This window comes from Bombus pyrosoma, linkage group LG11, assembly GCF_014825855.1.
Source record: "Bombus pyrosoma isolate SC7728 linkage group LG11, ASM1482585v1, whole genome shotgun sequence".
Lineage (NCBI taxonomy): Eukaryota > Metazoa > Arthropoda > Insecta > Hymenoptera > Apidae > Bombus > Bombus pyrosoma.
The window spans coordinates 14859780-14887547 of NC_057780.1; the positions used below are offsets into that span (position 1 = coordinate 14859780).

The 27768-nt window shown below is 38.7% G+C and overlaps 2 protein-coding genes across 8 annotated transcripts in view; both read left to right on the top strand.

The window, feature by feature from the left end:
• LOC122572813 (catenin delta-2) overlaps positions 1 to 21869 on the top strand; it is a 52837-nt gene extending 30968 nt beyond the window's left edge. Inside the window, exons 3-16 of one of the 6 annotated variants that reach the window (XM_043738298.1) lie at positions 2566 to 2647; positions 3126 to 3191; positions 3931 to 3972; positions 4070 to 4199; positions 4851 to 5133; positions 5271 to 5396; positions 5679 to 5738; positions 6601 to 7223; positions 7455 to 7842; positions 9936 to 10249; positions 10609 to 10912; positions 11016 to 11154; positions 11386 to 11509; positions 14853 to 21869. In XM_043738298.1, coding sequence (XP_043594233.1) covers positions 2616 to 2647; positions 3126 to 3191; positions 3931 to 3972; positions 4070 to 4199; positions 4851 to 5133; positions 5271 to 5396; positions 5679 to 5738; positions 6601 to 7223; positions 7455 to 7842; positions 9936 to 10249; positions 10609 to 10912; positions 11016 to 11154; positions 11386 to 11509; positions 14853 to 15110 — 2889 coding nt within the window. In that variant the 5' untranslated portion in view covers positions 2566 to 2615 and the 3' untranslated portion in view covers positions 15111 to 21869. The remainder of the gene's footprint in view (positions 1 to 2565; positions 2648 to 3125; positions 3192 to 3930; positions 3973 to 4069; positions 4200 to 4850; positions 5134 to 5270; positions 5397 to 5678; positions 5739 to 6600; positions 7224 to 7454; positions 7843 to 9935; positions 10250 to 10608; positions 10913 to 11015; positions 11155 to 11385; positions 11510 to 14852) is intronic. The other 5 variants (XM_043738299.1, XM_043738303.1, XM_043738300.1 and 2 more) reach the window with 5 other exon arrangements.
• A 1443-nt stretch (positions 21870 to 23312) lies between these two features.
• Positions 23313 to 27247, top strand: LOC122572818. 2 transcript variants are annotated; one of them, XM_043738309.1, is made up of 6 exons: positions 23313 to 23793; positions 24160 to 24284; positions 24457 to 24687; positions 26425 to 26560; positions 26632 to 26761; positions 26820 to 27247. In XM_043738309.1, exons 1-6 carry the CDS (start codon positions 23530 to 23532, stop codon positions 26903 to 26905), a joined length of 972 nt encoding a protein of 323 aa, XP_043594244.1. In that variant the 5' UTR covers positions 23313 to 23529; the 3' UTR covers positions 26906 to 27247. The 2 variants fall into 2 exon arrangements, with proteins under 2 accessions (XP_043594244.1, XP_043594245.1); XM_043738310.1 differs by having other exon boundaries at positions 24463 to 24687; positions 26820 to 27245.
• The last annotated feature ends 521 nt before the right edge of the window (positions 27248 to 27768 follow it).

The following is a 27768-nucleotide window of genomic DNA, read 5'->3' on the forward strand; positions in this document are numbered from 1 at the left end:
CTTTTACAGTCTCGAAACTATTCTCGGAATACGGTCTCGTTCGTTCGTCTCGAACACGGTTCTGCTTCTCAAACGTCCAAGTATAATAGTAAGGAAGTAGTAAGAGTACTGGAAGGAAGGAAGCACGAGAATATCTTGCCGATTCTTCTGCAGCTATTAAGGTATTACGAGTCCCGGCACGTGGTCGAATTCACCAGCAGGTGATAAAAAGATTGCGACAATGGCAAATATCGTGAGCCCGTTCCCTCGGATAAGATGAAACAAGGAACAGACTAGGGAATTTGTTTAAGTTCCTTTTCTCTTATCGCGCTTTCGACCTGGATTCGCCTGGAACGAGATCGGTGTCGCTGGTACCCGCGTTCCTAATCAATGTTAATGCAATTATTACTCGACAAGTTCTTTTATGTAACCGTTTCTTATTTTAACCCATTCGCGATGTATCGCGTATTGATACATTGAAGCTTCGTGGCTTATTTTCGCGGATAACGTACTTGTATACTTACTGGTACATTAGCACTCAGCAGCATGTGGACATTTGATCATCAATTTTGCCAAGATATGATAAATTGTAGATAGAAGGATCGGAATAATCTTATGTTTTATTAGAACTCGTAGAATATTACGACTCGATAAAATTTATTTTTGCATTGAAAGGATTAGTATCCTGTAGTTGTTAAACATTATTTTATTATTTAAGGAATTTATCTTCAGCTGGTATGTTTGTCAAGCTACGAATAAAATGAAGGAGGTTCTTCTAAATTGATGGAGAGACTATCGCGTTCAATTAATTGCAATTAACTATTGCGATCAATTGTAGTAACAATATTTAAAATCGGTTAATTCGTCGTTTTTTATTTAATCGCAATTAAAAACGAATCGCTTATCTAATCGTGATATACCATTGAGAAGATTTTAAACAAGAACACAGTTTTATTCGTTAAATTAAATTGTGGATACCGTTCATTCAAAATGTTCTCTTTGAGGTCTTTCGTCATCTACTTCCAATATTTTATGTTCGACGCCGGAACCGTAAGATATCGTACCGGCTCCGAAAGAGATTCCTTTCTAAAAAAGGAGGGTCTGAAATATCCTCGAAAGCGATTATTCAGAAGGCGAAAAAGGACAATTCCGGACAATAAGTGGAAACGAATTTCATTGGTCGAATAGAATCTGGCGATGATACTGGTCGACCAGGCTAGAATCCTTTTAGGAGGCAGCTCGCCGGCGAAATTCCGGTATCGTAGTTGCGTTAGATGAATTCGTTACCGAACTTTGCTCTATCCTTTCCACGAGCTCGAGTGTACGTGTACACCTATGTAGATATATGTACTTGTATACAGCCGGAGGGCAATCGAAACACGCTATAAAAGAGCGACGAGGTGACAAATTAATTAAGCTCTTTTGCTCGTTTTATATTTTAATGCAGTGATTACGCGTGACACCCATGCTACGATTCGCTCTGCCTGGTAATTGCACGTTGTGCGAAAGAGTAACAAAATTAATTAACGGCTGGATACAGAAAAAAGGTGGGAGGTCAGAGATAAATTAATAAAATAAAAAGATGAAAAAGGAGAAAGACGATGGGAAGGAGAAGGTTAATCAAAAAGGAGACATCATGTGGGTCTCGAAACAAAATTAACGTCTAACCTGAACTAACGAGAGTTCATGGTTGATATTCTAGTTGTATCGATCATTTTGTTTTTGTTCTCCCACGGGAGACTGATTATTCTGTATGGAAAGCTTTCGTGTCGTTTCTTTTAAATGAATTAATAATGCTCGATAGAAATCGTGAAAAGTTTTTAAGTAGATGGATAAACTTCTTAACTGTCTTCGTGGGAAGTATTAAAAGAACGTAGGTATAGGTTGTGTAATTAGACCTTCTCTGCTAATGTTCCGATCAATACAGTAGTCGTTAACAGACTCGTAAACAGCACAGTTGATTCGTATAAGCGAGTTGCAAACACGCACCTCTTCGGTCTTTCTATAATTTTTTAAAGGAAGGTGGTATATAAAGGTCGCTTTTAAAAAGGAAAACGAAAATGTTTGTGCGTGGCATCAAAGTTATACTGAGGATATTTTAGGAATAAATAGTATGTATATACAATAGATATTGTGATGATGATGATAATTATTATTATTACGGATATTATATATTATTACCCTTGGAAAATTTACAATTATCTAATTTAAGAACAGTGTCAATTTTTCAAAATGTGTCGCATTATTATTCAAAAGTTTGAAATTATTGCGCGTTATATATAAAATTCTAGAATCTGAAGAAAATCACCTTAGCAAGTCCTTTCGTGACAAGACCTGTCGAATTAAAGTATTTTTGAAATTAGTATAAATTAGCAGGTGATTCGATTGAGAAAATGATCCCAAACTTTTGGCCTTAATATGTATTGTCTCAAATGGATAAAAAAACAAAATCATTTGTTCGAAATGAAATGGAAAAGTTGTAAAAATCTATGGAAAAAATGTAGATACGTGATATGTAAAATAAATGTGATAATCCACTACATTCAAATGTTGCTTTAACGTTTCATTCGTTTCGTGTGCTTCCAGGAGACGTCATCATTGACTGCTGAGCCGCAAGAGACGAAAAATCAGCTGGTATGTCAAATAATCAGCTGGTTGACTCCTGTCTGTAAGTGTCTTTCTCTCCTCGAGCTCTCTGCCGAGAGACTCGTAACTGATTAATACCTCTATTTCTCTCACTATGTCCCTTGATCTATGTATCTCTTTCTATTCGTTTCAATAAGAAGCCAGTGATCGTAAAATGAACTCTGCTTTCCCCCCTCTCTTTTACACGGCTAGTGCAAGACGTAACTCGGCCAATTGGCAAAACTCGTTTCCCGGTAATAGCTAGAAAGAAACAAAAAGACTCGACTATCTCTTTCGTCTATCCTGCTGTCGTTCCATTCGTTTGGCCCATTTTTCCTGGCGCCTCAGATAGAAAAAAAAAAAGAAAAAAAGAGAGAAGAAAAGGTAATACATACGAGGCCTGGGAATCATGGGGAATCAATGATGAAAAAGACAGTTACAAGATATCTACTCGAGGTTGCACCCTAGGAAGCACGTAGTTTCAGCACCCAAATTAATCAGACCGAAATTATTAATGTCAGGCTGGTGAATCGTCGAATCGTCGAGAGACAGGAGCACAGTATAACGCACACTGAGATCACACAGAGGTGACTAACATGACCTAACCGAGGTTAGTCATTCTGACCGCGGGTCTACGCAACTAACGCGTCTATCTACGACGATCGCTGTTAATCGACGTTCCTATTGGATTAAGTTACTCTTTGGCGAAGTTTTTACTCAATAACAATTAACTCTAGACTCTTGTCTTCTCCAAAATGTCTTAAATGACTTGTTTAGACTTTCGAAACATTTGATTTGCTCTTGAGCAATTTTATCGCCTGTACTGCAACTATATCACTTACGACGTATCATGTACACAGAATTCATCTGTCTAATCCATTAAGATGGTTGCCACGAAATTTTGAGAAAAAATCGTGGCTCATTTATGAAAGATATTCAGTTAAAGATATAAAGTTGTCAGAATGAGTAATGTCGGTGGCACGAACACGTGTTCGTTTGCATTTACTTAGCATGGTTCAGAGCGATGTGTGACAAAAACGCGAGAAGAGTAGTTTGGCGTAGTTTTTGAATGTTTTTCTTTGTACTTCGATCCCCCTTTTCTTTTTGTTAGTCTGCCTATTTGATTTCAGCGTGTTATTTTTTGATCGAAGTGCATGAGTTATTTATTATCTTTTTTGCTACCATTGTTTTACAAAGTATCATATAAACGCGTACGATTCGATCGATATTTTTTCAATGTTCTTTTATTTTCGTGGTAATTCGATTTGGTAGTTTTGTTCGGCGATCGCAAATCAGAATGTAATCGGTCTCGTTGTATTTTTCCAGACGCGTTCTCCAGGAGAAGGGCCCCGACATGCCGCAATACACGTAAGTTATCGAACTTACGCGAATAAATCGTCGATTGTTCCCGATTGCACGATGGGACGAGCGACTCTAATTGATCATTATTGCGAACATTTTGCAGCGGACAGAGTGATGCAGATTACCACGGAAGTAACGGCCAGGCGGACACCCATTCGTTGCATTCGTCTCATTTGTCTGTCCAAGAGGATCCATTACTTATCCGCAGCCATAAGCAGCAAACTACTCAACAAGTGAGATCCGTTTCCAGTTTTAGCAACAGTCTAATTTGCTCAGCAACGATTTCCTTTTACTCTTAACGATTGTTCCCTTCGAAGCCATGCTCTCGTTATTCTCAGTACCCGTAGTACGTTGTGCGCTTGTTGCCATTACTCTCAATATTCTTCGAGTTATCGAAGTTCTCAGTTCTCTTTGAAATTGCACTGACTGATTGTCAGTGTTCTCGAAGTTCTGACAATTCCTAGATTTCTTATTATTCTTAGCGTACTGCGAGTTCTCAAAGTTTTAAAAAGATGTCAATGTTCGTTATTCGTATATTTTTCAAAAGCCTCAGCGTTCGTTCATTAGCAGCATTTTTACTGTTTGCTACTTTACTTTTCAGAACTTGAATTCTCGCGTTTTTTCGGTATTCTCACATTCTCGGAATCCTCAAAATCGGTTCTCTTGCAAATCATGATACTCATTTCCGGTACTTTTCACATTTTCAGAAATCATAATTCAATTATACTTAACATTTTGAGAATGTTCAATCCTATTATACCGAACATTCTCAGAGTTCTAGATATTCTTACCATTCCAAGTATCCTGATTATTCTCAACGTTCCTAGCATCCCCAGTATCCTTGGCGGTCTCGTTCTTTCTATAAACTGTTGAAATTTTCACAGGTGACAAACGTGTCGAAGGTTGTTCGCGAGGTATCACACATGGAGCCAGATCCAGGCGCAGTGAGTTACATGTCAGTTCCATTGATGTCTCAGGATTATCAGCACGCGGACCGGCGATACCCGGCGGACTCGTACATGGTCGGTTTTGAACATTACGAGCCGTACCTCGGCTATCCACCACAGCCAGGGTATCCGGGTCCGCATGGTATCTACATGCCACGCTCGCATTCTCCTCACAGTCCTCATAGTCCTTCTGAGCACAGTCGTGCCTCGCCTCCGCATGGTAAGCAATCGGTTATTTTTATCCGTCTTACATGGTCTCATCATTGTTACGAAAGTTACTCAGAAACGCGGAAGACATTAGAATAAACGAAGATCTAACTCTTTACGTCTAAGATGTTTCTTTCATTTTTCTTAAAGAATACCTACGTAAGGCGGCGCCATATGTGGAAGGCGGTTACAACGACATCGATCCAGGTTTGAATCCCGCGTTGCAAGATCATTATCGTATTACTCCTAGTCCTGGTGGTCCCGGAGATCAATATGGTATGTTCGTTATCGAAACGGGAAGATACGGGATAGCTCATAGATAGCTCATAATCCGCATTTTTTTTTTCTTCGAGGCTTTGTCGCATCATTGTCGCTTCTTCTTAATCGAAAGGAATTTTTTTTGAGCGCAACGTTGACCTAGACAGCTGTGTAATGAGATATTCAGCTATCATGTTGCAGCGGGCCACGGCTATTTGTCTGATCGTGCACGGGGCACAGCATAATTCACTTTAATTATCTCTATACCTGACATTCGTTGTTATTTTGTGTTCTCTCTAGATCAAATCAGCAACTCTTGGAATATGGATGACTCTGGCGAACCCTCTCAGCATCCTCATGGTAGGGTCACATCAATAATTTATTTAACTCATTCTTTCTGCCTTTCTCTTTCTATTCTTCTCTCTCTTTTTCTCTTTGTCGACTTCCTTTCTCTTCTTGCCTCTTTCACTCTTGTTAAACTTCATCTGACCGCGTTTATCGTCGTTGAGTCTCTTTAACGTCGCGAGTCCATATTCCACTGTTTCAAACCACGCTACTACCATCGCACAGATAATGCGAGTGAATTATGCGTTTCAACTATACGAGTACACTAGTGACACGTTAACTGGCCGGAATTTTCATTCGTTAACTGACCATCTCTTGATATCCCTAGCGGTTATGAAAACTGATTTCTTGGAACGATCGTTGAAAAATAGACACATATGTCAGGTAATCATGTGAATTCAATGGAAATATCTAGGATGTTTAGAGATATATTGGAGCAAAGGAAAAGAAGGAAACCCAGAGATCAAATCTGTGATCTTCGGCTAGAAAGCTAGAATTCCAAGCTCATCATTAATGTTTACTTCCGATCCTTTAACTTAGCAGTGTGATTCATCAAATCATCAAATTTAAAATGTAACATTTATGATATAATATTTATATATACTATAAACTACTGATAAAGGGATAAATATTTTCTAAATCTTCCATTCTGAATTCTTTGTTGTTTTAATACATTGTCAAATCGTTGATATTTCTTATTTGACTATGACAGTCCCAACCCTGTAACAGTCCCTCTATACCTGATCAGTGATCAGATAAGATTCGGGCCCGTGGGCCAGTTAATGGAATACTGCAGTACAACGCTAGAGCCAATCTAGCGGAAGCTCTGCATATCGTCGAATCGTAATCAACCTCGTGTGGCATCCCATTTTTCCAGACGAGAATAAAGTGGCTTACGGTTACGTGTCTCCGTCCCCTTATGGACCTGTTGGATACGGCCCTGGCGTCGGGGTAGGTCCAGTCGCAGTTCCTAGCGATGTGCCCGGTTACGACGAAGGCCATCCGGTCCCACTCACCTCTGGAGTTCCTCCGGGAATGTTTGACGACGAGGTTCATCTTCAACGGCTACAATCTCGACATCCGGTGGTGCCCGGCATGGCCAGTCCATTGGACGATGATCAGAAGTCGATGAGATGGCGAGATCCGAACTTGTCGGAGGTGATCGGCTTCCTGAGTAATCCGAACAACATCATCAAGGCGAACGCTGCCGCGTATCTGCAGCATCTATGCTACATGGACGATCCAAATAAGCAGAAGACGCGAAGTCTAGGTGGAATACCACCGTTAGTGCAATTATTGGATCACGATAATCCAGACGTGTATAGGAACGCATGTGGCGCGCTGCGGAATTTGTCTTACGGTAGACAGAACGACGAAAACAAGAGGGCTATCAAGAACGCCGGCGGTGTTCCGGCCTTGATCAATTTATTACGTAGGACGTCTGACGCGGACGTGAAGGAACTGGTGACGGGGGTTCTTTGGAATTTATCCTCGTGCGAGGTGGGTAGACGTGTACAGTATATTTGATAAAATTTTAAGATTGTACGAATATATTTAACTCAACACTTTTCAGCCTAATCGACGATAACGTTATGTAAACAAGGATAGATTTGATTTACGAATTTAATAGTAGAATATACTGTCGAAGTTGGCTATTAAACCTTTGGACAAAGTATATTTATAAATAGATTATAGACTATTATAGACGTATTTACATTTTCATTCTTTCAGGACCTTAAGAAATCCATCATCGATGATGGCGTAACGATGGTGGTGAACAACATAATTATCCCGCACAGTGGCTGGGATCCAAGCTCTTCCAGTGGCGAGACGTGCTGGTCGACCGTGTTCAGAAACGCATCTGGCGTCTTAAGAAACGTCTCTAGCGCTGGCGAGTATGCGAGGAAGAAACTGCGCGAGTGCGAAGGTTTGGTCGACGCTCTTCTTTACGTAGTACGATCCGCCATCGAGAAGTCGAACATCGGGAACAAGATCGTAGAGAACTGTGTTTGTATTCTGCGAAACCTGAGTTATCGGTGTCAGGAGGTGGAGGACCCAAACTACGACAAACATCCGATTCAGTCGACCGTTCAGAACAGGGTAGCTGCTCCAGTCAAAGGTGAGGGTTTGTCGATGACTCTCGCGAGGATACTCCTGCATTTCGAGAATGACACGAGTGTATCCTTCCCCCGTGCCATGGTAAACACACGGGTTCCCTCAATGGGCATGTGGTGACACGCATGCAGCCGAATTGTGTGTGCGCTGATGATAAGCGGATCGACAAACGGAAAAGAAGGACGAACGGGTGTAATTTTGTGTCGTTTTATTGAATCGGTTCTGTATATACGAGCGGTATTGTGACGCTAAAATTGCAGCAGACCATCGTGGTACAGTGTGTTGCAAAAGCAATGTAATGCAGAGCTTAATAGTTATGAAGTATTCTGAATTTCTAATTTTGCAATTCATCAGCAATTTGTTAAGCTTTAGGTATTGTGTGCTTTTTGTAAACATAGTTTTGATGATTTGTGTCAGATAAAAGGTAGACTAATAAAGGTTTGTGGTTCATCGATAAGTGGTAAAATTGAAAATGTATAATTCGTAGAGTACTTTGTGACCTGGATAAAATTTTAAAAATTTAGCTTTATTACGAGTTTTAAGGCCACTTCACAGCATAAAATTCTTCTGTTGTTCAAGCATGTTGTTTCAAGCATCGAGACTTAACATTGCCTTGCTTTTGTATGATTCTGTACTTACACGGAGTAGGCTAAATTGACGTACGATGAAAATTAGTTCTCCGAAAAGTAGGATCGATAGTCCCTTAGTAATAGTTTTACATGAAATTGATCGAGTTGTTACGGAGAAAACGGAGCATTTGAAAACATACATCCGCTTGGCAACACAGTATTGTACAGTAAACCAGTCGCATATTAATGGTATATTGCACGTTTCAGATTCTATCGAGTGTGAAACGCGCAAGGTAGTAATTAGGAGTCGTAGTTGACCCCGTATACTTTCTTGAGTCTATCAAAATGATATATTCCACATCTGTGTACACTGAACATTCGTTGTAGTGCTTACGTCTCTGTTGATATACCGCTTACACATTTGATCCAACATAATTGCGTGTATTCGTGATAATGATGGAACGATGTCTTTGCGAGACTACGATACCCTAACTAGCAATAGCACATATTACCAGTCGATTAGTATGTATCTCTTTGCAACTACACTAATCTTTGTGTTCCCTTCGGTGTTATGATTTCTCTCTTGTTTCTCATGAGCCTTGTATCGCAAATTCTTCTTTCGTACGAGATCCCACTACTACAAGAGACAAGAAGCAAAAAAGAAAAAAGAGCAAAAGAAAAAAGAAAAAAAAAGACAGCTTTATATCCTTTCTAGTTTAGCATGGATTAAAAATGTGTTTCAATCTTTTTAGCATACAGTTTATGTCAAGGTAAGACATTTTATTTCTTTCATCGAACAAATCCAAATAGCCAGTGCATGCCACGCTTCTCAACGATTACTTTAGTTGTTCATACGACAAGTTTTTTTTATCGTGAATCTACCGATAACTTATGGACCGGTTCGCTATCGTTGGCAAACAAGCCACGTGATCGACGTTGCTCTAATCATTGTTCTAATATTGATTCCGTCGATTAGGCCACGTACTCTAACGGATGAATATTTTGTTCGATAAATAAAGCGAATCTTGTCATTACATTGCACAAAATTCATACATAATTCGCGTAAATAGAGAACACCAACAATACGTAGAGTGAAGAGTGAATATGTGTAAAATATTGCTGTGCGTTGAAGCGTTACGATTAATCGTCTTTACAGTGTTCGGATTAATTTCATCAGCAGTTCGTGTACATCAAGCGTTAACGGTGCATCCCCTCCGTGCATCTTGCGTACGTCTGTTTCTATGATTGGCTGGTTGCAATTGTTCTGTCAACACGTTGTTTGCAATGTTCCAGGCATTGGTGTAGTTCTCTGATAGAAGTAGTGCAAATACACTGAAAATAATTCACACAATCTCTATTAAAACACTACAAAAAAAAAAGCATTATACTTAACCCTGCTGTGGTTCACAAATTTTTTATGTTTCAGCCTCGCTTTAGTTTCAACCAAAAAAAAAAGAAAGAAATTTTTAATACTTCGATCACGATCCTTTCCTGCAATTAATGTCAGTTTCAAATCACTGTGCCTTAGGTGAAAATTTGGGTTGCTTTGGCGGCAGCAAGAAGAAGAAGGATGGTCAACCAGTGCAAAAGGAAACGACCGCATCTCGCACTACCAGCCCTAGAACGGAACCCGTCAGAGGAATGGAGCTACTCTGGCAGCCAGAAGTGGTACAGTCTTATTTGAAATTGCTGCAGACATGCTCAAATCCGGAGACTCTCGAGGCGGCGGCTGGGGCGCTTCAGAACCTCGCAGCCTGCTACTGGCAGCCAAGTATTGAAATTCGTGCGGCTGTGAGGAAGGAGAAGGGACTTCCCATTTTGGTGGAGTTGCTGCGGATGGAGGTACAGCATTATTCGTGGAATGTAGCGCGGAGGAATTGATGAATATATTGGATAGAATTTGTATGAAACAAAAACATAGCGAAGCGGCAGATAGACATTTTAAATAGGGCTGGGTACACTGGAGTGGAGGAATATAAAAAATAGAAAAATGGGAGGGTAGAAACGTTTAATTGATTTTCATATTTTTAAAGTTTGTATCAATTAAATTATTTTTGCAATATCACCGTTAACATTTTTACGGGAGTATTTACATTTACTTTGCTGAGTAATCAAACAAACTGGAAAATATCTGCGCTGGTTCTATGAAAATTTGATGATAGAATGTTTTAAAAAATGTTATTTCTGTTCGTCCATTTTAGGTGGACCGCGTAGTCTGTGCTGTGGCCACAGCCTTAAGAAATCTAGCGATAGACCAGCGTAACAAGGAGCTGATCGGAAAATACGCGATGCGTGATCTCATTCAAAAGTTACCTTCAGGAAATAATCAGCACGATCAAGGAACAAGTGACGACACAATCGCCGCCGTTCTCGCCACATTGAACGAAGTGATCAAGAAAAACGCCGAGTTCTCGCGATCTCTGTTGGATGCTGGCGGTGTCGACAGATTGATGAACATTACTAGGCAACGCCAGAAATACACGCCTCGTGTTCTTAAATTTGCAGGCAAGAATAAGTCAATTTCTTTTTACTAAATTTCTGCAAACAAAATATAAGTACGTATTTTGTGAACTTTCCTAAGAGGAACTAAATATCGGTTAATTTGTAGGACAAGTTTTGTTCACAATGTGGCAGCACCAAGAGCTGAGAGACGTTTACAAGAAGCACGGCTGGAAAGAGCAAGATTTCGTCACGAAAACGGTGGCAGCGCGAAATTCAGGGCCTAATTCACCTAACAATGCCAATAGGTAACCACTCGTTAATCGACAATCAATAATTATTTGCTTTCAAGTTATAATCATTTCTTCCTTTTAAGACCAACCGATGTTTTATTTTTGTTGTTTCTGTTCCCGGACTCTGCGTTTAACTTTTATGTGTATGTTTTCCCCATTCAATTCTACTTTGTTAGATAATTTCGGTTAAGCAGAGTCCATATTTTCACGATCTTTTTGAACTCTTCGACCCTCCGTTGAATATAGCTATGATTGTAGCACCCTAAACCGACCGATGGCGAGTCAAGGGAGCACCAGATACGAGGACAGAACGATTCAGAGAGCGAACATGAATTCGAATAACGTCGGTCGACCCACTATATATCAGCCTGTAAGTAACAACAACTAATGGTACTGTGTGACGAGCACTTAGACTCCGCTGGCGTTTAGACTAAGCGCTATCTTCCTCACGATTACTCGAAAGTGTAAGAAAGTACGTCTCTGGAGAAACGCGGACGGTCGTTGGTCCGGCTCCGGCTTTTGTGACATTTCATTACATTGTCACTTTTGTTCGATTCGCAGTTACCACAGTTTTTTGTTTGCAAGCGTTTAAAAATGAGATAAACAAAGAGACACGTCCAATAAGAGTTTTAAGAACGAACAATGAGCTTTGTAAGATGAAAGTACAGGTTGAGACATAAAGATCCATTAGTAAAACGTGATTCCTTTCGAATCGAGTCTTCCCCTTATCGATAAGCTTGCCGCCGCGTTTCACTGTTCAATAGAAAGAAAGAAAGAAAGAAAAAAAGAGAGAGGGAGAAAAAGAGAGAGACAGATAGATAGACAGACAGACAGACAGACAGGCAGACAGACAGACAGACACACAGCAGACAGCGGCGAGCAAGCAATAGATTCTACATACCCTGTTAGTTTTTATTTTTAGAAGTTTGATCAAATAAAGAAGGAGGATTTTACTTCACTGTACACAAATCGATTTCGTTGTTTTTTTTTTACCTTTTTTGTTATCTGTTTTATTATTATTATATATATACTTATATTTGCGAGAAAGACGAGGCATTTCCTTGTACGGAATGCTAGAGCACACTTAGACGAAGGATAATTATACGCAGAATTATTATTTATACGATATTTATCCGCTTACACGGAGATCGACAGGAGGAAAATAAAAAAAACGATCGTCACTGTAACGAGAGCGGAAAATCACGGAGCGGAGAGCAGAAAGAGGGCGGGAAAATAAAAGATAGAAGCGACAACCTCACACAGTTGTGATAAAAAAAAGAGAAAGCAGCTACTTAATGAACATTTATCATAAGTGTATAAACTAAGTCAATTAACGAGTACCAATTATATTCATCGTGTTTCATGCTATATGAAACCAGCATTATTCGTATAATGTATACAGTATTACGATAGAGAGAAAAGGGTCGTACTAACGGCGGTCTCCCATAAAACAGTCCATGGAATTATCAAGTATCTAGCATTTTTATATAATAATCGACCGATATACTTACGTAACGCGAACAAAACGTGAGCAAAACGCGTTGTTATCGCCGCGCTTTCGAGAGAGGATTTACGTCGTGTGCGAGACACGTGATAACGAACGTGCATATTGCAAGTCCAAATGCAATTGCATACATTTTAATGTAAAGTTTCGTTCGTTTATCCGTTCGACGTCGTGAATGCTTCTTCGAATCGTCCGTTACACTCGTTACGGTTTTTCTTTCAACGAATCTTTGACATTTGGTATCTTTTCAACTTTTTATACTTACGGTGAAGAAGAATTATAACAAAGAAAATTTTTCGATTCGACTTTACGCAAGGGACAACGATTCGTTTATAATTCATTGTTCCGATTTACTTAGCTATAATTCGTGATTTCATTTATTAGTGACTATGTAACGATACAGAAGAACCTTGTTCGAGAGATACTCTATTATTTATGTCCGTATAGCGTAATAGGAAGAAATATACATACAGAAAAGTTAAACCGTCGGTTTATTAGTGTTGAAGTGTGTCTCGCATTATTCTACGATTGTATAATAGATTAGTTATTGCAGGACCAAGTACTTGACATTATCCAACGATTAGGGAGCGCGTTCAGCCATTACAACAAGTTGCGTAAATCCAACGAAATCAGTTTAACCAATGTCTTTCCAAAATTCAACCGATAATCGCTCTATCAAGTATCGCAAATCGAACTAAAACTAAATAGAAGAAGCGCACAAAATATTTACGCGAAGAGGCTGATCCGCTGCCTAATTGACAGTGATTAGTGCGATTACCGTAGTAGCGCGACAGTATATTCACTAGTTCTATGAGATTCCATTATGAGAAAATCTGTTTCTATAGAGGACATAATTTTGACTCGTTGACCCACATGATGCAGAGTCTATCTCCGATATAGAATAAGAATAATGTCTAAAAAAAGAAAAAAAAAAAGAGTGCAACAAGTAATCTACGTGTATACATGGAGAGTTCGGTTTCGACTAAAACCACGATTCCATTTTTGTAGTTCGAACAAGCAGGGTAACGTTAATGAAAGCACAAAAATCATTACCGCGGATTCTTTTTTTGGATAAACAACACTGTTTGTTTAATATCACCGAAATGCAGCGTGTTTAACGATCAACTATTAATGTAAAAAAGAGGTTTTCTTTTTCTTCTTTTTATATATATATATATATACAAACGCGAACTCGCGTAGACAGACACACTCATTAAGCGACTTTTATCGTATGAGAGAAAAGCTAAGCGCACCTCGAAGCATGGTTTATAGTGACACATTGACTATTGCACGAACTTATTTATAATCTATTTATATCCAAATTAATCGAGCATAATAAAAGAGTATCTGACAGTAACCATCGTGTCGCTGTTGTTATATTTTTTCTCATAATACGATTGTTCAGGAGCTTTGGAGTTTTGTTCCCGTTCTCCTTTTCAGTATTCTTGATTTTTGATAGATATGGTTGCATAGGTAATATTATTTATGATTGACTTATTAAAGGCTTACCTTGTCATTTTATAAGTACAAAAATGAGGCGCAAAATGCCCTTGAAGATGTAAGAAGCTGTAAAATTAATTATATTTTAACCTTTTCGCTATTAAATCAGTTAACTCCTTCGCGATCCTACATCGAGTTCAACTTAATTTAATAAAAATATGAAACTATTAAAAATATCAATATGCGTACGTTATTTATTATAAAAATTTGTATAATGAAGAAAATGAAAGATAAGAATAGCTTTTGAAATAGCTTATCTATCGAATACGGTCTAGTTAGAGTTAGAATAAAATGTTGAATTCATATTGGACCGCAAAGTTAAGTTACAGCTATCTTTGGATGTATCTGTGCATACAATAAGAATGGCTACAGTAACCTCTCGAAATTCCATAGCAAGTATTTGTTCGCGCGTAGCGTTAATCAACCATCTGCAACCTAAAAATCAGTATAACGGCTAGTAGTTCCTTTTACCATAATAGCGAAAGGGTTAACCTTCCAAAAATAAATAAAATACAAAGGAATCGAAATGAAAAGTAAAATAAAATCGAGGTAACAAAAAGGACGAAGCAAGAAGGGGTACGAAATAAAAAAAAGATCCATCGGGCCCGTTTCCCCGAGCGACGCGACAGCCCACTCCAGACCGATCCACCCCCGGCTACCCTCCGAGCCAGGGCTCTAAACTAACCGTTGGCTTGTGTGTGTGTTGCAGCAACCGAAACCCGGTGAGCCGCTCTACGCGCAAGTTAACTTGGAGAAGAAAAAGAAGCGGCAGTATGAGCTGGGGGTGGGCCAGGCGCAGGGTCAGGGCCCGGTCGTCGGCTCGGGAGTGGGCGTCGCGGCCGGTGCACCCACGGCTGGTCAGTGGGTAGCCGATGGTGTTGGTGTTCCCGATGGCTCGGCCGCCACCGCAACGGTAAACGTTCCACCGAATTCGACTGCCGCCTCAGCCGGTGATTCCTGGGTATAACAGGGTGTCCATGGTCCAGCCGCCGTCCAGGGGGCAGCCATCCTTCCCCCGAGGCTGCTGTACGCATAGAAGACGATTTCACGACTCCCAGTTGCGGGAATCATTGAAAGATGGACGAGGACTTTGTGTCTGAAACGTAAAAGGAGAAACAAGGGAAATAGTAGAAATTAATCTTGCCGATTTTTTGCTGGATGATGGATAGAGAAGACTGGTCAGGGCATTGAGGACAAGGATGGATGATAGGATTCTTGGTTTTGTATTTTCGGTTAGGTCGTTACTGCACTGAAAATGATACGCGTTGTTGGAAGATACGATGTATATTGGAGGGAACCGGAAGACTGAGGACAAGAAGGGTATAGAGGTGTTAGTGGCTGAGACACGGAAGCCTCTTAAATAAGCTTCCATGGAAGTTTAGATCACCGAGTATCTGCTTAAGACGGTCTTACCAAGAAACGAATATATAACAATTGAAAAAGAAATATAAAAAAGAATTCGCACTCCGCACCCCACGTTATCGATGTATACTAGACACGGAAAGCGACTTGTCCGACCACATCCGCAGCAGTAGTCGCACTAATGGCTCTAAACCTTCATTGCACAATTCTAAATTAATATATACACTATATATATAAATATATATATATATAAATATTATATGTATATGTATATTTTAAGGCGGTACTCTTGGAGAAAGGATTACAAAAGTACTACTAAGGTTAAGTAGTCGGTATTGCTACGAACGATTATATTAATAATATCAATGTTAATGATATTAATATTATTAATATTATTAATAATATCAGCGAGTAACGCGGTCGCGAGGCCGTCGCTATAAATATAGGAGGGTATAAAGATGAATGAATATATATATATATATAAATATAAATATATCATATAGGTATATCATACACGTTAACTGCTACACCGACACCGACACCGACACCGACACACACACACACACACACACACACGTTAGGGGGGCGTATCGATTAAGCTACGTTATTGTATTATGTAAACTTCTGAGGCTGTGGGTGTGGCATGTAACGAGGATGGCGAATATTTGCGAGTTGCACTTTGTTTTTTGTTCTCCGAGTTTTCCAATCGGTTGGATCGCGCGAAACAAAGAGTGCGTGGAAAAGAAACAAAAAAAATGCGAGCGAGTGTGTAAACTAGCATGATACTTTCGTTTGGGTGCCGATATAAAAATGTCCACTCGTAAACGTAAAAGCGTAAAAGGAAGAATAAGAAAATGGGGAAAAGGAGGGGAAAAGTGGTGGAACGAGCACCCTTGTCGAGAACCACATTGCCAATAGATGAGATCGATTGCATCTCATCGTGCAAAAAATCTGTTCTCGTTCTCGAGGATGGCTGCTCGGTTGAAACGCGAAGAAAAGAATAAAAAGCTAAGACGAAGGACATAGAAATGGATTACTCGTCGGTCCTCTACACACACGATTATCAAGGTTCTTCGCTGTTACGTTTCGTCATATTCTAATGTATTGCTGTCGTGTAAATGGTTGAAACGAGAAACAGATAAGAAAGGATATAGAAATGCAACCGATATTAGATCGAGACCAAGTGAACGAGAAAGAATCGACGAAAAGGGGGATTTAAGAAAGAAAGGGTGCGAATGAGCAGAGAGAGGAAATATGTGATGTTCAATGTTATCGAATGTTTGACAGAGATGACACTATTGATAACCGATATACATATTATATATATATAGATATATATACATATATATTATATGTATACAAATAAATATATCCTTGTTCTATTTCTTAAATAATGTTATTATGACAGTTGAAAAAAATCGATTGTGTTCGTGATTATAGCTACTGAGAGAAAGTATAACACCAACGCGGGGACAAAAGAAATATAATTCTCCCTCGTCGATTCAGAATTATATATACATATATATATATATTATATGTGTGTGTGTGTATATAAATGCTTCGTGCAGTATGCACGTCACGATCGACTAAATAAATAAATAAGTAAATAAGTAAAAAGAAAAAAAAGAAAGAAGAACAATCATCGATCTCGTCGGTCGTCTCGCATAACCGGTCCAAACGTTCGTTCATCCTCTAAGCGTACTTTTTCGATATCTATCAACCGCGTAGTCGTTCATAACAGCCTAACTTTTGTACATATTCATCCTTCATATTCAGGCGAATTTGTTCGCTTTTTTCTCATTAATCGAACGAACGACGAGATCGAATTAAGGACAAACGAGCGAATTAACGATGGTGACCATAGAAAACTGGTTTCAACGATCGTCGACGTGCCACCGGAAGCAGAAGATGTATCGCCGTTACCCTGCCAGATATCAGTCGCGTCAGGATCGACCCTCCTCGAGAAGGGATCGGGTGAAAGCTCGTGCGATCGTTTCTGTTACGACGAAGGAACGATCTGTAACGTCATTAATAATATAGTAACAATGTTTCGATATTTCGATAAAATATCACGAACTATACGTCATATACTATTTATACAAGCGCTTTCGAACGAATGCTGTCAATGCACCCATTGCGCGGAATATCTACAGTCACAAGTGAGCCATAACGATATTCTACCGCCTATGGGTATTCGATTTACGATCGGATGGGATTCTCGCATTAATTACGATCAAATATGCCGATACACCGTCTTTTATGTCTGGCCACTGTTGCGCTATTGCTACGATCATTCATAACACGATTTCGAACAGAAACGAGCGCGCGATCGCGATTACTATGGAGATAGCGAGCCGATAATGGGTAACAAACCGCGCCTCTTCACGAATCGAGAGGCACCCTTCGAGCTTATCGTTCGGACTGCTAGCAGATCATCTACGCGCGCGAATTTGCCGCGAGAACCTCTTAGAGGACCTTGGACCATTCCGCTCAATGTGACACACACGGCTCTGACAAATTTCTGTCCTTTTCTCACTCGCGTCTTCGACGAATTTCGATTCTGAAGTTTTCTCAAATTCGAATCGAGGATGACGTCTTGCGTATCCTCGATGACTTTGCAAAGTTTGGAATTGACATCGTAGTTCGAGATCTTTGCTGAAATTTCAGCAAGTTTTAGACGTTGACGATTGACTTTGAGATCTTTTTTCATTCTTCTTTTTGTACGAAGGCATTTCTTGAGAAATTTCACGCGATCAGTTACGTGGACTATCGAGATTAAATATTGAGGAATGCAGACAAATACGTTTCGATATTTCGTCTATCTAAGGAAAAGTTCGAATTGAATTTGACGATGGAAACACGAGTCGAGGAAGGGACGATAGAACAAATTAATCGCGATCCTCTTCGACGATTCGAAAGATCCTTGTTGAAGCGTGCTGGATTAATCGTTACATCGTCGGAGGATTGACAGAGCCGCGACTATTGACTCGAACGAACCGAAATTTTGATATCCGCTTTTCATTGTTTTCGTGTACCAACGTTTCTAATTTTCTACGAGAATTAACGAGCAAGAGAGAATTGATGGAGGGAGACGGACGATTTTTGTAAATGTAGTCTGCGGGGCGACGTGCTCGCAGAAAAAAGAAAAAAGAAAAAAAAATGATAAAACGACACGCTTTCGAGGAAAGACAACGTGCTGTTGTTATACTACAATGTGTAGAATGATCGAAGGCTGATCAGTGAAATTGAGAAATTTGTATCTACATAGTTGAAGAAGGAAATCTATGCTCTGCCGAGAAAATCATCTTATTTGAAGTACTTCTCCCTTGAGCATTTATGATTTTGTAATGTTCGTTACGCAATTTTTAACAATTATTATGATATCGCATTATCACCTACTCGTTTCACTTTGAAGATTAAATTTCCTTTTAAAGTGACAAGTCGTATTTTTCGTGTAATCTAACAGTGTAAATGAAAACAACCTCGTGTCACTGAAGTTCTTGTATGTTTTCGCACACTCACGCACGCGACCAAAGTTTTGACAATTAGACGAATCTTATTTCTAAAACGTACATTTGTGAATTTGACATTTATTCGAGCTGTCATTTATATTTTTATTGTCGTCTTACCCAATAATTTTCCCAACTTAGTGAAGATCTTTTCTTGGTGAAACGTTAATTCACACAGAAGTTTTTAAATTTTTTAATTGAATACAATTTCTCGGCACTGCAATATATTACCTTCGTCGTATACTTAAAAATGGGTCTTGTAAACAATTTCAAAAGGCTAACTTTATTTACGTTTTCGGCCGATTCCGTCGTTCGTTGCATGATATACCTAAGTACGTGCGGACTTTTATAGAAATTATCCTTAAACAGAAACCTATGTTTGCGTCTTTGTACGAGGCTCGTTCGATTTCTCGAAGTATCTTCGGATATATCACATATATTTTTCTTTCTCTTATCTTTCAAAGATTTTCGTTAAATTCTCTTCGTTTTCCTTTTTTTTTTTTTTTGAACAATGGCAGCTATTATGGCAGTTACTTTTTAATAAATTTTCTGTATCTGTATGCATAATACTTTGTAAAGAGGCTTCGCGCAAATCGAACGTGAATCTATTTTGAACAATTCGAATATTTCTGAACGTTTTGTATTCAGTGACTGTTATAATTTATTAATTCTATAAAATAGGTTCAAGACTCTGTTTATCGAAATCGCTTAAACGCGCGAGTCCTTTCAGTCGAAGGATTCGACGGTAGATCGACGAATCGATCGATACGCTGTTATGAAAGGTTTCAGCCTACGGTTTCTAATGGATAAGAAGAAAAGGGTCAAAAAGAAAACGCAAAAAAAGAAAAGAAGCACCGAGAAGCGATGCGTCCGGAATTTTTTTAACGATGTCGTGTTTTACTAACGAATTTTTACGCCGTTTTTTACACGATTCTTACCGGCCTAAGGAGCTGTCTTTTCCACGAACAGCGATCGAAGCTGTTTGCGTTGCTGCTTTCTCGCGGAACTAATCGCGAATCGATCTCGATCCTTTGAATTAAAACATGCCGTTTGTTAAACGAACATTGAAAATCGGAATAATTTTTCTTCGACTATTTGTCTTGAAAATAACAGAAATTATTGTCCTTTTCCATTAATCCAAACCTCCCTTGTCTTAATAATCAAGTTTCGCAATATTCAACGATATTAACCAACTATCGTTAGATTTTTGAAATGTCATTATATACATATATTTATACATTTTAAATACATGTCAAATTGGAAAATCAAAACTTAAATACACCCTGTTTACTGGGAACTTGAATAATTTCTTTTGTTTCGGTAACCAGTTTCATCGAACTAGAAAAATTCTAAAATATTTATGAACCGTCATTGAAATTCTATGTTTTTACATATCGAGTATCCATAAAATTCGCGAGATTAAAGCTTAAGCATTTCACATTTCATTACGTACGTACCAATAATCTGTGCGGATGATTTTAACAATCAAACGCGATCGATTTCGATTTCTGAGTTGTTCCGACCGAAGATCCAAAATTCATCCTTCACCGCGATCATCGTCACCGATCACTCAAAGAAGACTGATAGCGCAAAACTCGAGTGATTCCATTAGACCGCTCCATGAAGAATCGATTTTGAAAAGAGGGAATACGAAGAATGAAACGGATCGAGGAGATCGGGAAACGGATACGAGGGAAACTTCGCAACACATCCACGTGAAAGTTACAAGCCAACTAGCAGGACGAACCAACGGTTGACCTCGAAGCAACTCAGAGGGAAATTTCGAATTTTCACCGTTACCGAGGAGGAGGAGAACAGTGAGCGAATGCGAGGGCGAGAGAGAAAGAGAGAGAGAGCGAGCGTGAGAGAGAAAGAAAGAGAGAGAGAGAGAGAGAAAGGGAAAAAGGCGAAAGACAAGAAGGAAAATGCTAGAAAGAATTTCATGCATTTCATATACATACAAGCATACACGTTACGTATACATACACGCATACGTATACACATAGGGTGAGAAAGAAAGAACGAATGACGAATAGAGAGAAAGTAAAAAGAGAGCGAGAGAAAGAGAGAGAGAGAGAGAGAGAGAATGACACAAACACGTGCATAACAAATAGAAAAAAAATGATAGGCTACAGTGCTGCATACGTATTTAAATTAAAGGAGCATTAAATAAGCATGGATGTGCATTTTAGATGTATTAGAGGAGTTTCACCACACATTTAGTATTAGTTGTAAAACGTTGTAGTCCGACTTGGGGAGAATCTTTGGAAGTTTTGCATTTTCTTCGAGAAAATTTCCCTTCTTTAATTCTTTCGACTAGATTTTTTTATTGCAAAAGAATTTCTAAGCTTTCAAAGCATTATATATTTCGTTTAATAAATGGCTGGTCAAAATGAATTTCTCTTTCTTAAGGAACCTGTAACAAGTTACTAAAAGAATTCTAATGTTAATCGGATAATTTTAGCCTAATTTTTCCTTGATTTTACGATCATATAACATCGATAAGATTGTTTTTTCTCGAAGGTTTCTCCTCAGTCGTCTCCCTTGAGAGAAACGCGGTGGAGATTATCATTGTCATGATCATTATCACTGTCATCGCCGTTTTTATTTAACTTGTACGTGTTTTACGCAATTTATCGACGACAAGCAAATACTAAATGAAGTAGGTATATAATATATATATAATTTGTTAAGACGGGGAACGAAGAGCAAACATATTGTCATTATTTTATTGACGTCGTATTATTTATATCGAAGGAGTACCATAGTATATACAATAATTATTAACGATAAAAGATCGACTAGTGTATTTCGAACCCGACTGACAACAATTAAAGAATTTAATTGCGCTGAAAGCATTTGACCTAGCTTTTTTACTATCCCGTACAAAAGGCTCCATCTTAAAATTGCAGATAAAGAGAAAATAGAAGAGGAAGGAAGAATATTCCGAATTAAACAAGGTATATGTCTTTTATTTAAACAACAAGTACTTCAAGCGAAGGATTATTAAAAAGGAATATTTCTCATACTTTCCATACGATTTTTTATGTCTTTTTCATATTTTATTTAATTCAGCTTCGTTACTATCCTCTTTCGCTTCTACGTTGTTCGAGTAAGCAGATTTAAAAATGGCTTGTTTCGCGTAAAAGCATTTTCTGACGTGCACAAAGAGGTCAGACAACTTGCAAAACATTGTCATTGAAAAATAAAAAAAAAAAAAAAAGAAAGGCATAAAAAGAGAACCTAACGTTAATTCTACGTAGAATAATCGTTAACGAAGATTCAGATTGGCACGTAGATTGTCAATTTGCAATCGTAAACGAGGGTGGATCCCTCTGGTCGTCGCACGAAACAGCCCCTTTCGCTCTAACAATTACACGAGAATCGTCCTCTATACGTGTTTCTCATTCGAAAAATCCATTCTATATTTAATTTAATGTTCCTAGTATCATTCGTCGTTCGAGATTTCCCGAACTTCTTTTAAGCGTGGAAGTCGATTAAATTCAGTCGAATAATTGAAAGCAGAAAAAATGAAAAAGATATAAAAAAATACATAACGTATTTAAAATATTTTTCATAATAGAACAGACAGTGGTAGAGTAAGTAACCGTTCCAGTTAAAAATTGATACGGTATCGATGGATTAGAGGTGGAAAGGAACCGCGTTAAAGAAATGGGTGCGAGCGATAAGAGTTAGCTCGATGATTGTATTTTAACAAGAAAATCCTCACGGCTCGTTGATCACTACCACCTGCTCCATGTGATAAGAAACCAGCGACACACATTTATGGCGGAGGGAGATCCGTTCATGCGTCACGTTTACATCGCTCACTTTTTTCATTTCAATCATATTCGCTTCTTGCAAAATCCTCATAAAATTGCGAAACGAATAATTTTCTTTATATAATCTTTTGATTTCATATTTCAATTTAATGTTTATAGACTTGAAAATTTTTCCCCTTTTTCGTCACTTCTTTTCCTCGAGTCGTTAGACATTAAAATACGATAGCTGATCATTCTGGCTGTTTTTTTTTTTATATTTTTTCTTGCGGAAATTCTTTTTTGCCGGCGTAGAAAATAGACGAGAAATTGTTTCGATGCCCCTTTCCACGGGTTCGGGTAGATCTCGTTTCAATCAATCGGTAGCCCAGATTCTTGTTCATTTCACACCCCCGTATCGCATCATTCCCGTGCGCAACCGTGTCCTTTGCCTCCGTGGAACCCCGTGAAAGGATCCTAGCACAGTTCCACGTCGACCATCAGGACCGTCAGAAGCCTTAGAGAATTTTCTGAAGATTTTCGATATCTAAAAAAATAATAATAATAATAATAAAAGACGAAGTTTTCTCCAGCATTAAACTTTAAACAGCATTAAACTTAACTTATAGATTCCGCAGTTTAAACTTAAGAATTCTAGAATTTACAGAAAGTTCTTGGAAAAGGATCGATAACATCTCAGTGATTATTGTACGAATATTCAAAGTTTCGGGACACAGCGATCGATTTATTGAATGTCATGACGGACGTGAATAGCAACAAAGTGTCCAACGAGTCTTCGAAAAAGTCGTTCGAACTGGCGAAGAAGGAGTTACGCGCGATAGTGACGAAGATCGAGGAAACAACACTTCCTAGCAGGTCTGTGAAATTGTTTCGCGCTCAATGTCTCCTTAGACCCGGAGGATCGAAGTTCCGCAGGAGACACCTGTGGATCTTGCTGATCCTCGCGTGGATTCTAGGTCAATTCCTCTGGAATTACGTGCACACCGTTCGTTACGACAAGGTGAGCCACGAAATCAATCCTTTTCGTTAAAAAGAAAGATAAGAAAGTCGACCGATCCGAGCTTTAAAACAGATCAATCCTTGGAGAAATTGTTTTTTCAGTAATAGATTTGTTTTTATCTTTGCTTCTTTCTACACGTACTTTGATCATATCATTTTTGTCACATGATCGTAAGAGAGTTTTTAATTTTCTGTCCCTTTCTTTAAATATAGTTGATCGTTGTTTGCGATATCTGATCTATTTTCGAGGAATTTTAGTAAATATTTTGCTAAAATATCGGTCTTTATCCTTGCGTTTCTTCCTATTCTTAAATCGGTTTTTAGCGTTAGTAAATCGATTTTTGTTAAGGGTTGAATATTTTTCAAGTGCCTGGCGGAAGTACCTTCGTTCACGCAGAAAATATTCCGGCCAGCCGAGGATTGTTCAATGTGTCGGGACGTTCAACAGGTTGACAGGATATCCAACGTGGATCCTGCCATTTTTGAGGAACGGTACTGGCTCGTCCAATTCCCCTAGTTCTTGCTCCACTTACATTTCCGAATTAATTTTAATCCCCTCTCATTCTGCTTTATTCGTCCGTTAATACACAGAAGTATATCTAAAATTCAATTTTATTATTTTCTATGTTGGAATCTTTTTCATCCTTCTGTGCTCTCTTTCGAGGAATAGATATGCGTATTCTGGAAGACCGGTAGTGATCACGGATGCCATGATTAACTGGACAGCAACGGAAACATTCTCGTTTTCTTTCTTTAAATCGTTGTACGATGGAGAGGACGCGAACTGCCAGTTTTTTCCTTATAAAACCGAGTTTAAAAGTCTTCAGGACGTGTTCGACATGAGCGTCAGTCGATCGTTGCTGGAGAAAGGGACGAAGCCATGGTACGTGGGTTGGTGAGTACAATTTCCATTGTAATTTTCATTTATTTGATTTTTCTATTTTATTTAATCGATTTTACATCCACATACGTGATACATGAGACATAGATATAATATAATTCATTAGTAGCTGAGATAACGTAGATCACGAGTAAGATTCCTGCGAATCTTACGCGAACGTTTGTTTCGTCGAAGCAGTTTCTGAAAACAATCAAAATAACTCCGTGTCTACTAACGAAGCAAGAAGCATCTCTATTAACGAGGTAATACTGTATTACGATATTGTGGTATATAAGCTAAATATAAATAAATGCTGGATTAAAACAATCGTATTATGTTTGTAGCATTTTTATAGATTATATGTAAAATAAAAGAAAAGATGTAGATTTGTTTGAAATTTATTTGAAAGTAAAAGGTAGTTTGTTAGCTCTAGATTAGGAGAAAGAATATAGGGGATGGTATTAAATGTCATTGTCAGTTTAATCGTATTATTTTGTAGCATTTTTATAGATTATATGTAAAATAAAAGAAAAGATGTAGATTTGTTTGAAATTTATTTGAAAGTAAAAGGTAGTTTGTTAGCTCTAGATTAGGAGAAAGAATATAGGGGATCGTATTAAATGTCATTGTCAGTTTAATCGTATTATTTTGTAGCATTTTTATAGATTATATGTAAAATAAAAGAAAAGATGTAGATTTGTTTGAAATTTATTTGAAAGTAAAAGGTAGTTTGTTAGCGCTAGATTAGGAGAAAGAATATAGGGGATCGTATTAAATGTCATTGTCAGTTTAAGCGTATTATTTTGTAGCATTTTTATAGATTGTATACAAAATAAAAGAAAAGATGTAGATTTGTTTGAAATTTATTTGAAAGTAAAAGGTAGTTTGTTAAGCGATAATAGAGAAAAGAAGGGTAAAGGCAATACAAGAAGGGGTGGAATGACAGGAAGGTAGCACAGCAAAGAGGAAAAAAGACCAAAGTGGCAATAGTGTGTAGGCTTAAGTTGCAATAATTTGTAGGCATAAGTTGAAATAGATCGTAAGCATTAGTTTTAGATTAGAGGTAAGAACATGATAAGTGCAATAATGTGTTGTAAAAACAGAAAGTTCGTCCAAAGCCGAGAGGCACGGACTAAAAAAAAAAAAAGAAAAAAATAAACAACAACTGGTAGTTTGTTAGCGCTAGATTAGGAGAAAGAATACAGAGTATGATATTAAATGTCACTGTCAGTTAAATCTGGTGATGTTTTTTTGGCCAAGGTTTTATTAAGTGTCCCGAGAGTCTGGATGAACGGTGCCCGTGAAGAAGGCAGTTTTGGGGCTTCAATAACCGCCCTAAAGCTCGCGCGTATGCACACAATCCGGCTAACGAGCTTCCAAGCGAACTATGTAGTTTCCAGCGGCCCGTATTCATCGAAACAATTACCTAGAAACTCATATTCGTGTCGAGCGACGCGTTCTTCGTTTCCTTTCCTGTCTGACAACCGCATTGTGAAGTGGACTTTGTATTCTTTTGTACAGGATGATATAAAAATATCGTTACATGTTAAACAAGGGAAGAGAATTAGAATCTATATGTTAAAACAAAGCGAGACAAAATTTCGTACATTCATTGTTAATAAACTTAGATTCATAAAAAATTCTGATAATTTGGTTTACAAATGGATGCAAATTATTAAACGTATATATAATAAGCTAGCTGATAATAAACAAATATAGAGAAATACAATATAATTATAATTCTTGTTAAAGGAGTAACTGCGATGAAGAAATTGGCGGTGTGCTCAGGAAACACTATCAAAGGCCGTATTTTCTGCCTGTCACTGCAGAAACAGAGAAGACGGATTGGATTTTTATGGGTAGCCAAGGATATGGGGCCCCTATGCATGTGGGTACTTTTTCAATAAATATTTATCTTCATTCCCTACTTTTATCGATGAAATATTTCGATCTTTTTAGGTGGACGACGTGGAACACCCTTCGTGGCAAGCTCAAGTCAAGGGTGAGAAATTATGGATGTTGGAACCACCCAGAGAGTGTCATTACGCTTGTTACAGGTTGAAAGTCGTAGTACATCCTGGCGAAATAAGTAAGTGTGGCTCGATTTCTTCACTGTGAAATTTCCTAATGATTGATTTGTCGCGCAGTTGTCCTGGATACCAATCGCTGGTACCATCAAACGGTAATCGTTTCCGAGGAGATGAGCATCACTATCGGAGCAGAATACGATTAGAGGAAGCTACAGGGACGTTCTAAGGGCATTTTGATCGCTGCGGCAGCCTTTAACGACGATACGTGTCACCAAGATTAATAAAGTTGTTTTGTCTTGATTTTCACGAGTCCTTCGACCTGCGAATAATTTCTAATAGAAATTTCACTTGAACCAAACATTACGAACAAGTTCTCCAATAACAAATTGTCCTGATAACTCCTACTTTTGATCAACACTTTGCAAAATGTCTTATATTTATCGTGATTTAATTTCCGAGAATTTTCATCGACCGTTGAATAATTTCCACTTGCAAATAGAATTTTACAAATTTAATTTTTATCCGTTGCAATTTGCAATACACGGTCCTTCAACTTTGAATTCACGACGTCGAACGAGCCGGAAGACGCGAATGGACTAAACCAGGATGCTCGACACGGATTCCACGGTCCGTGGCGAGCAGTTGATCGGTTTCCTCGAGGAGGTCGGCTGAACACGCGCCAGGTAACGTATGATCACGGGCACACGCGTGAATCTATCGAGTGTGAGGGGACGTGAAGGGGCTGCAGGGAACCCCTGCCGTAGCCACCACCTGCCGCCAGGTGCGACTTCACGAGACATCTGTATGAGGGGCCCGTGCCGCGTTTCCTTTTCACCGTTGCGTCCTCCACAATTCACAAGCTCGTTGACCGGTGTAGGAACATTAGGTGTCTGTCTGGAGCCGAGAACCGGCTTATTACCGAAGTAATTGGTCGAAGCCGACGTTCGATGCACGTTACTGGCCCTTTGATAAATTTGACAACGAGTTTCGGTTATTGTCTTCGGGGGGGGGGGGGATTATGCAAGCGTTGAATTGATTTTGGAGGACCTTTTTGCATCAAATATGG

Excerpts from the sequence above, each read along its gene's own strand:
- LOC122572818 (XM_043738309.1), top strand. The coding sequence starts at position 23,530 with ATGACGGACGTGAATAGCAACAAAGTGTCCAACGAGTCTTCGAAAAAG. Across the intron at positions 24,285-24,456 it reads CCTGCCATTTTTGAGGAACG|GAATAGATATGCGTATTCTG; the intron begins GTACTGGCTCGT and ends CTCTCTTTCGAG. Across the intron at positions 26,561-26,631 it reads GATATGGGGCCCCTATGCAT|GTGGACGACGTGGAACACCC; the intron begins GTGGGTACTTTT and ends CGATCTTTTTAG.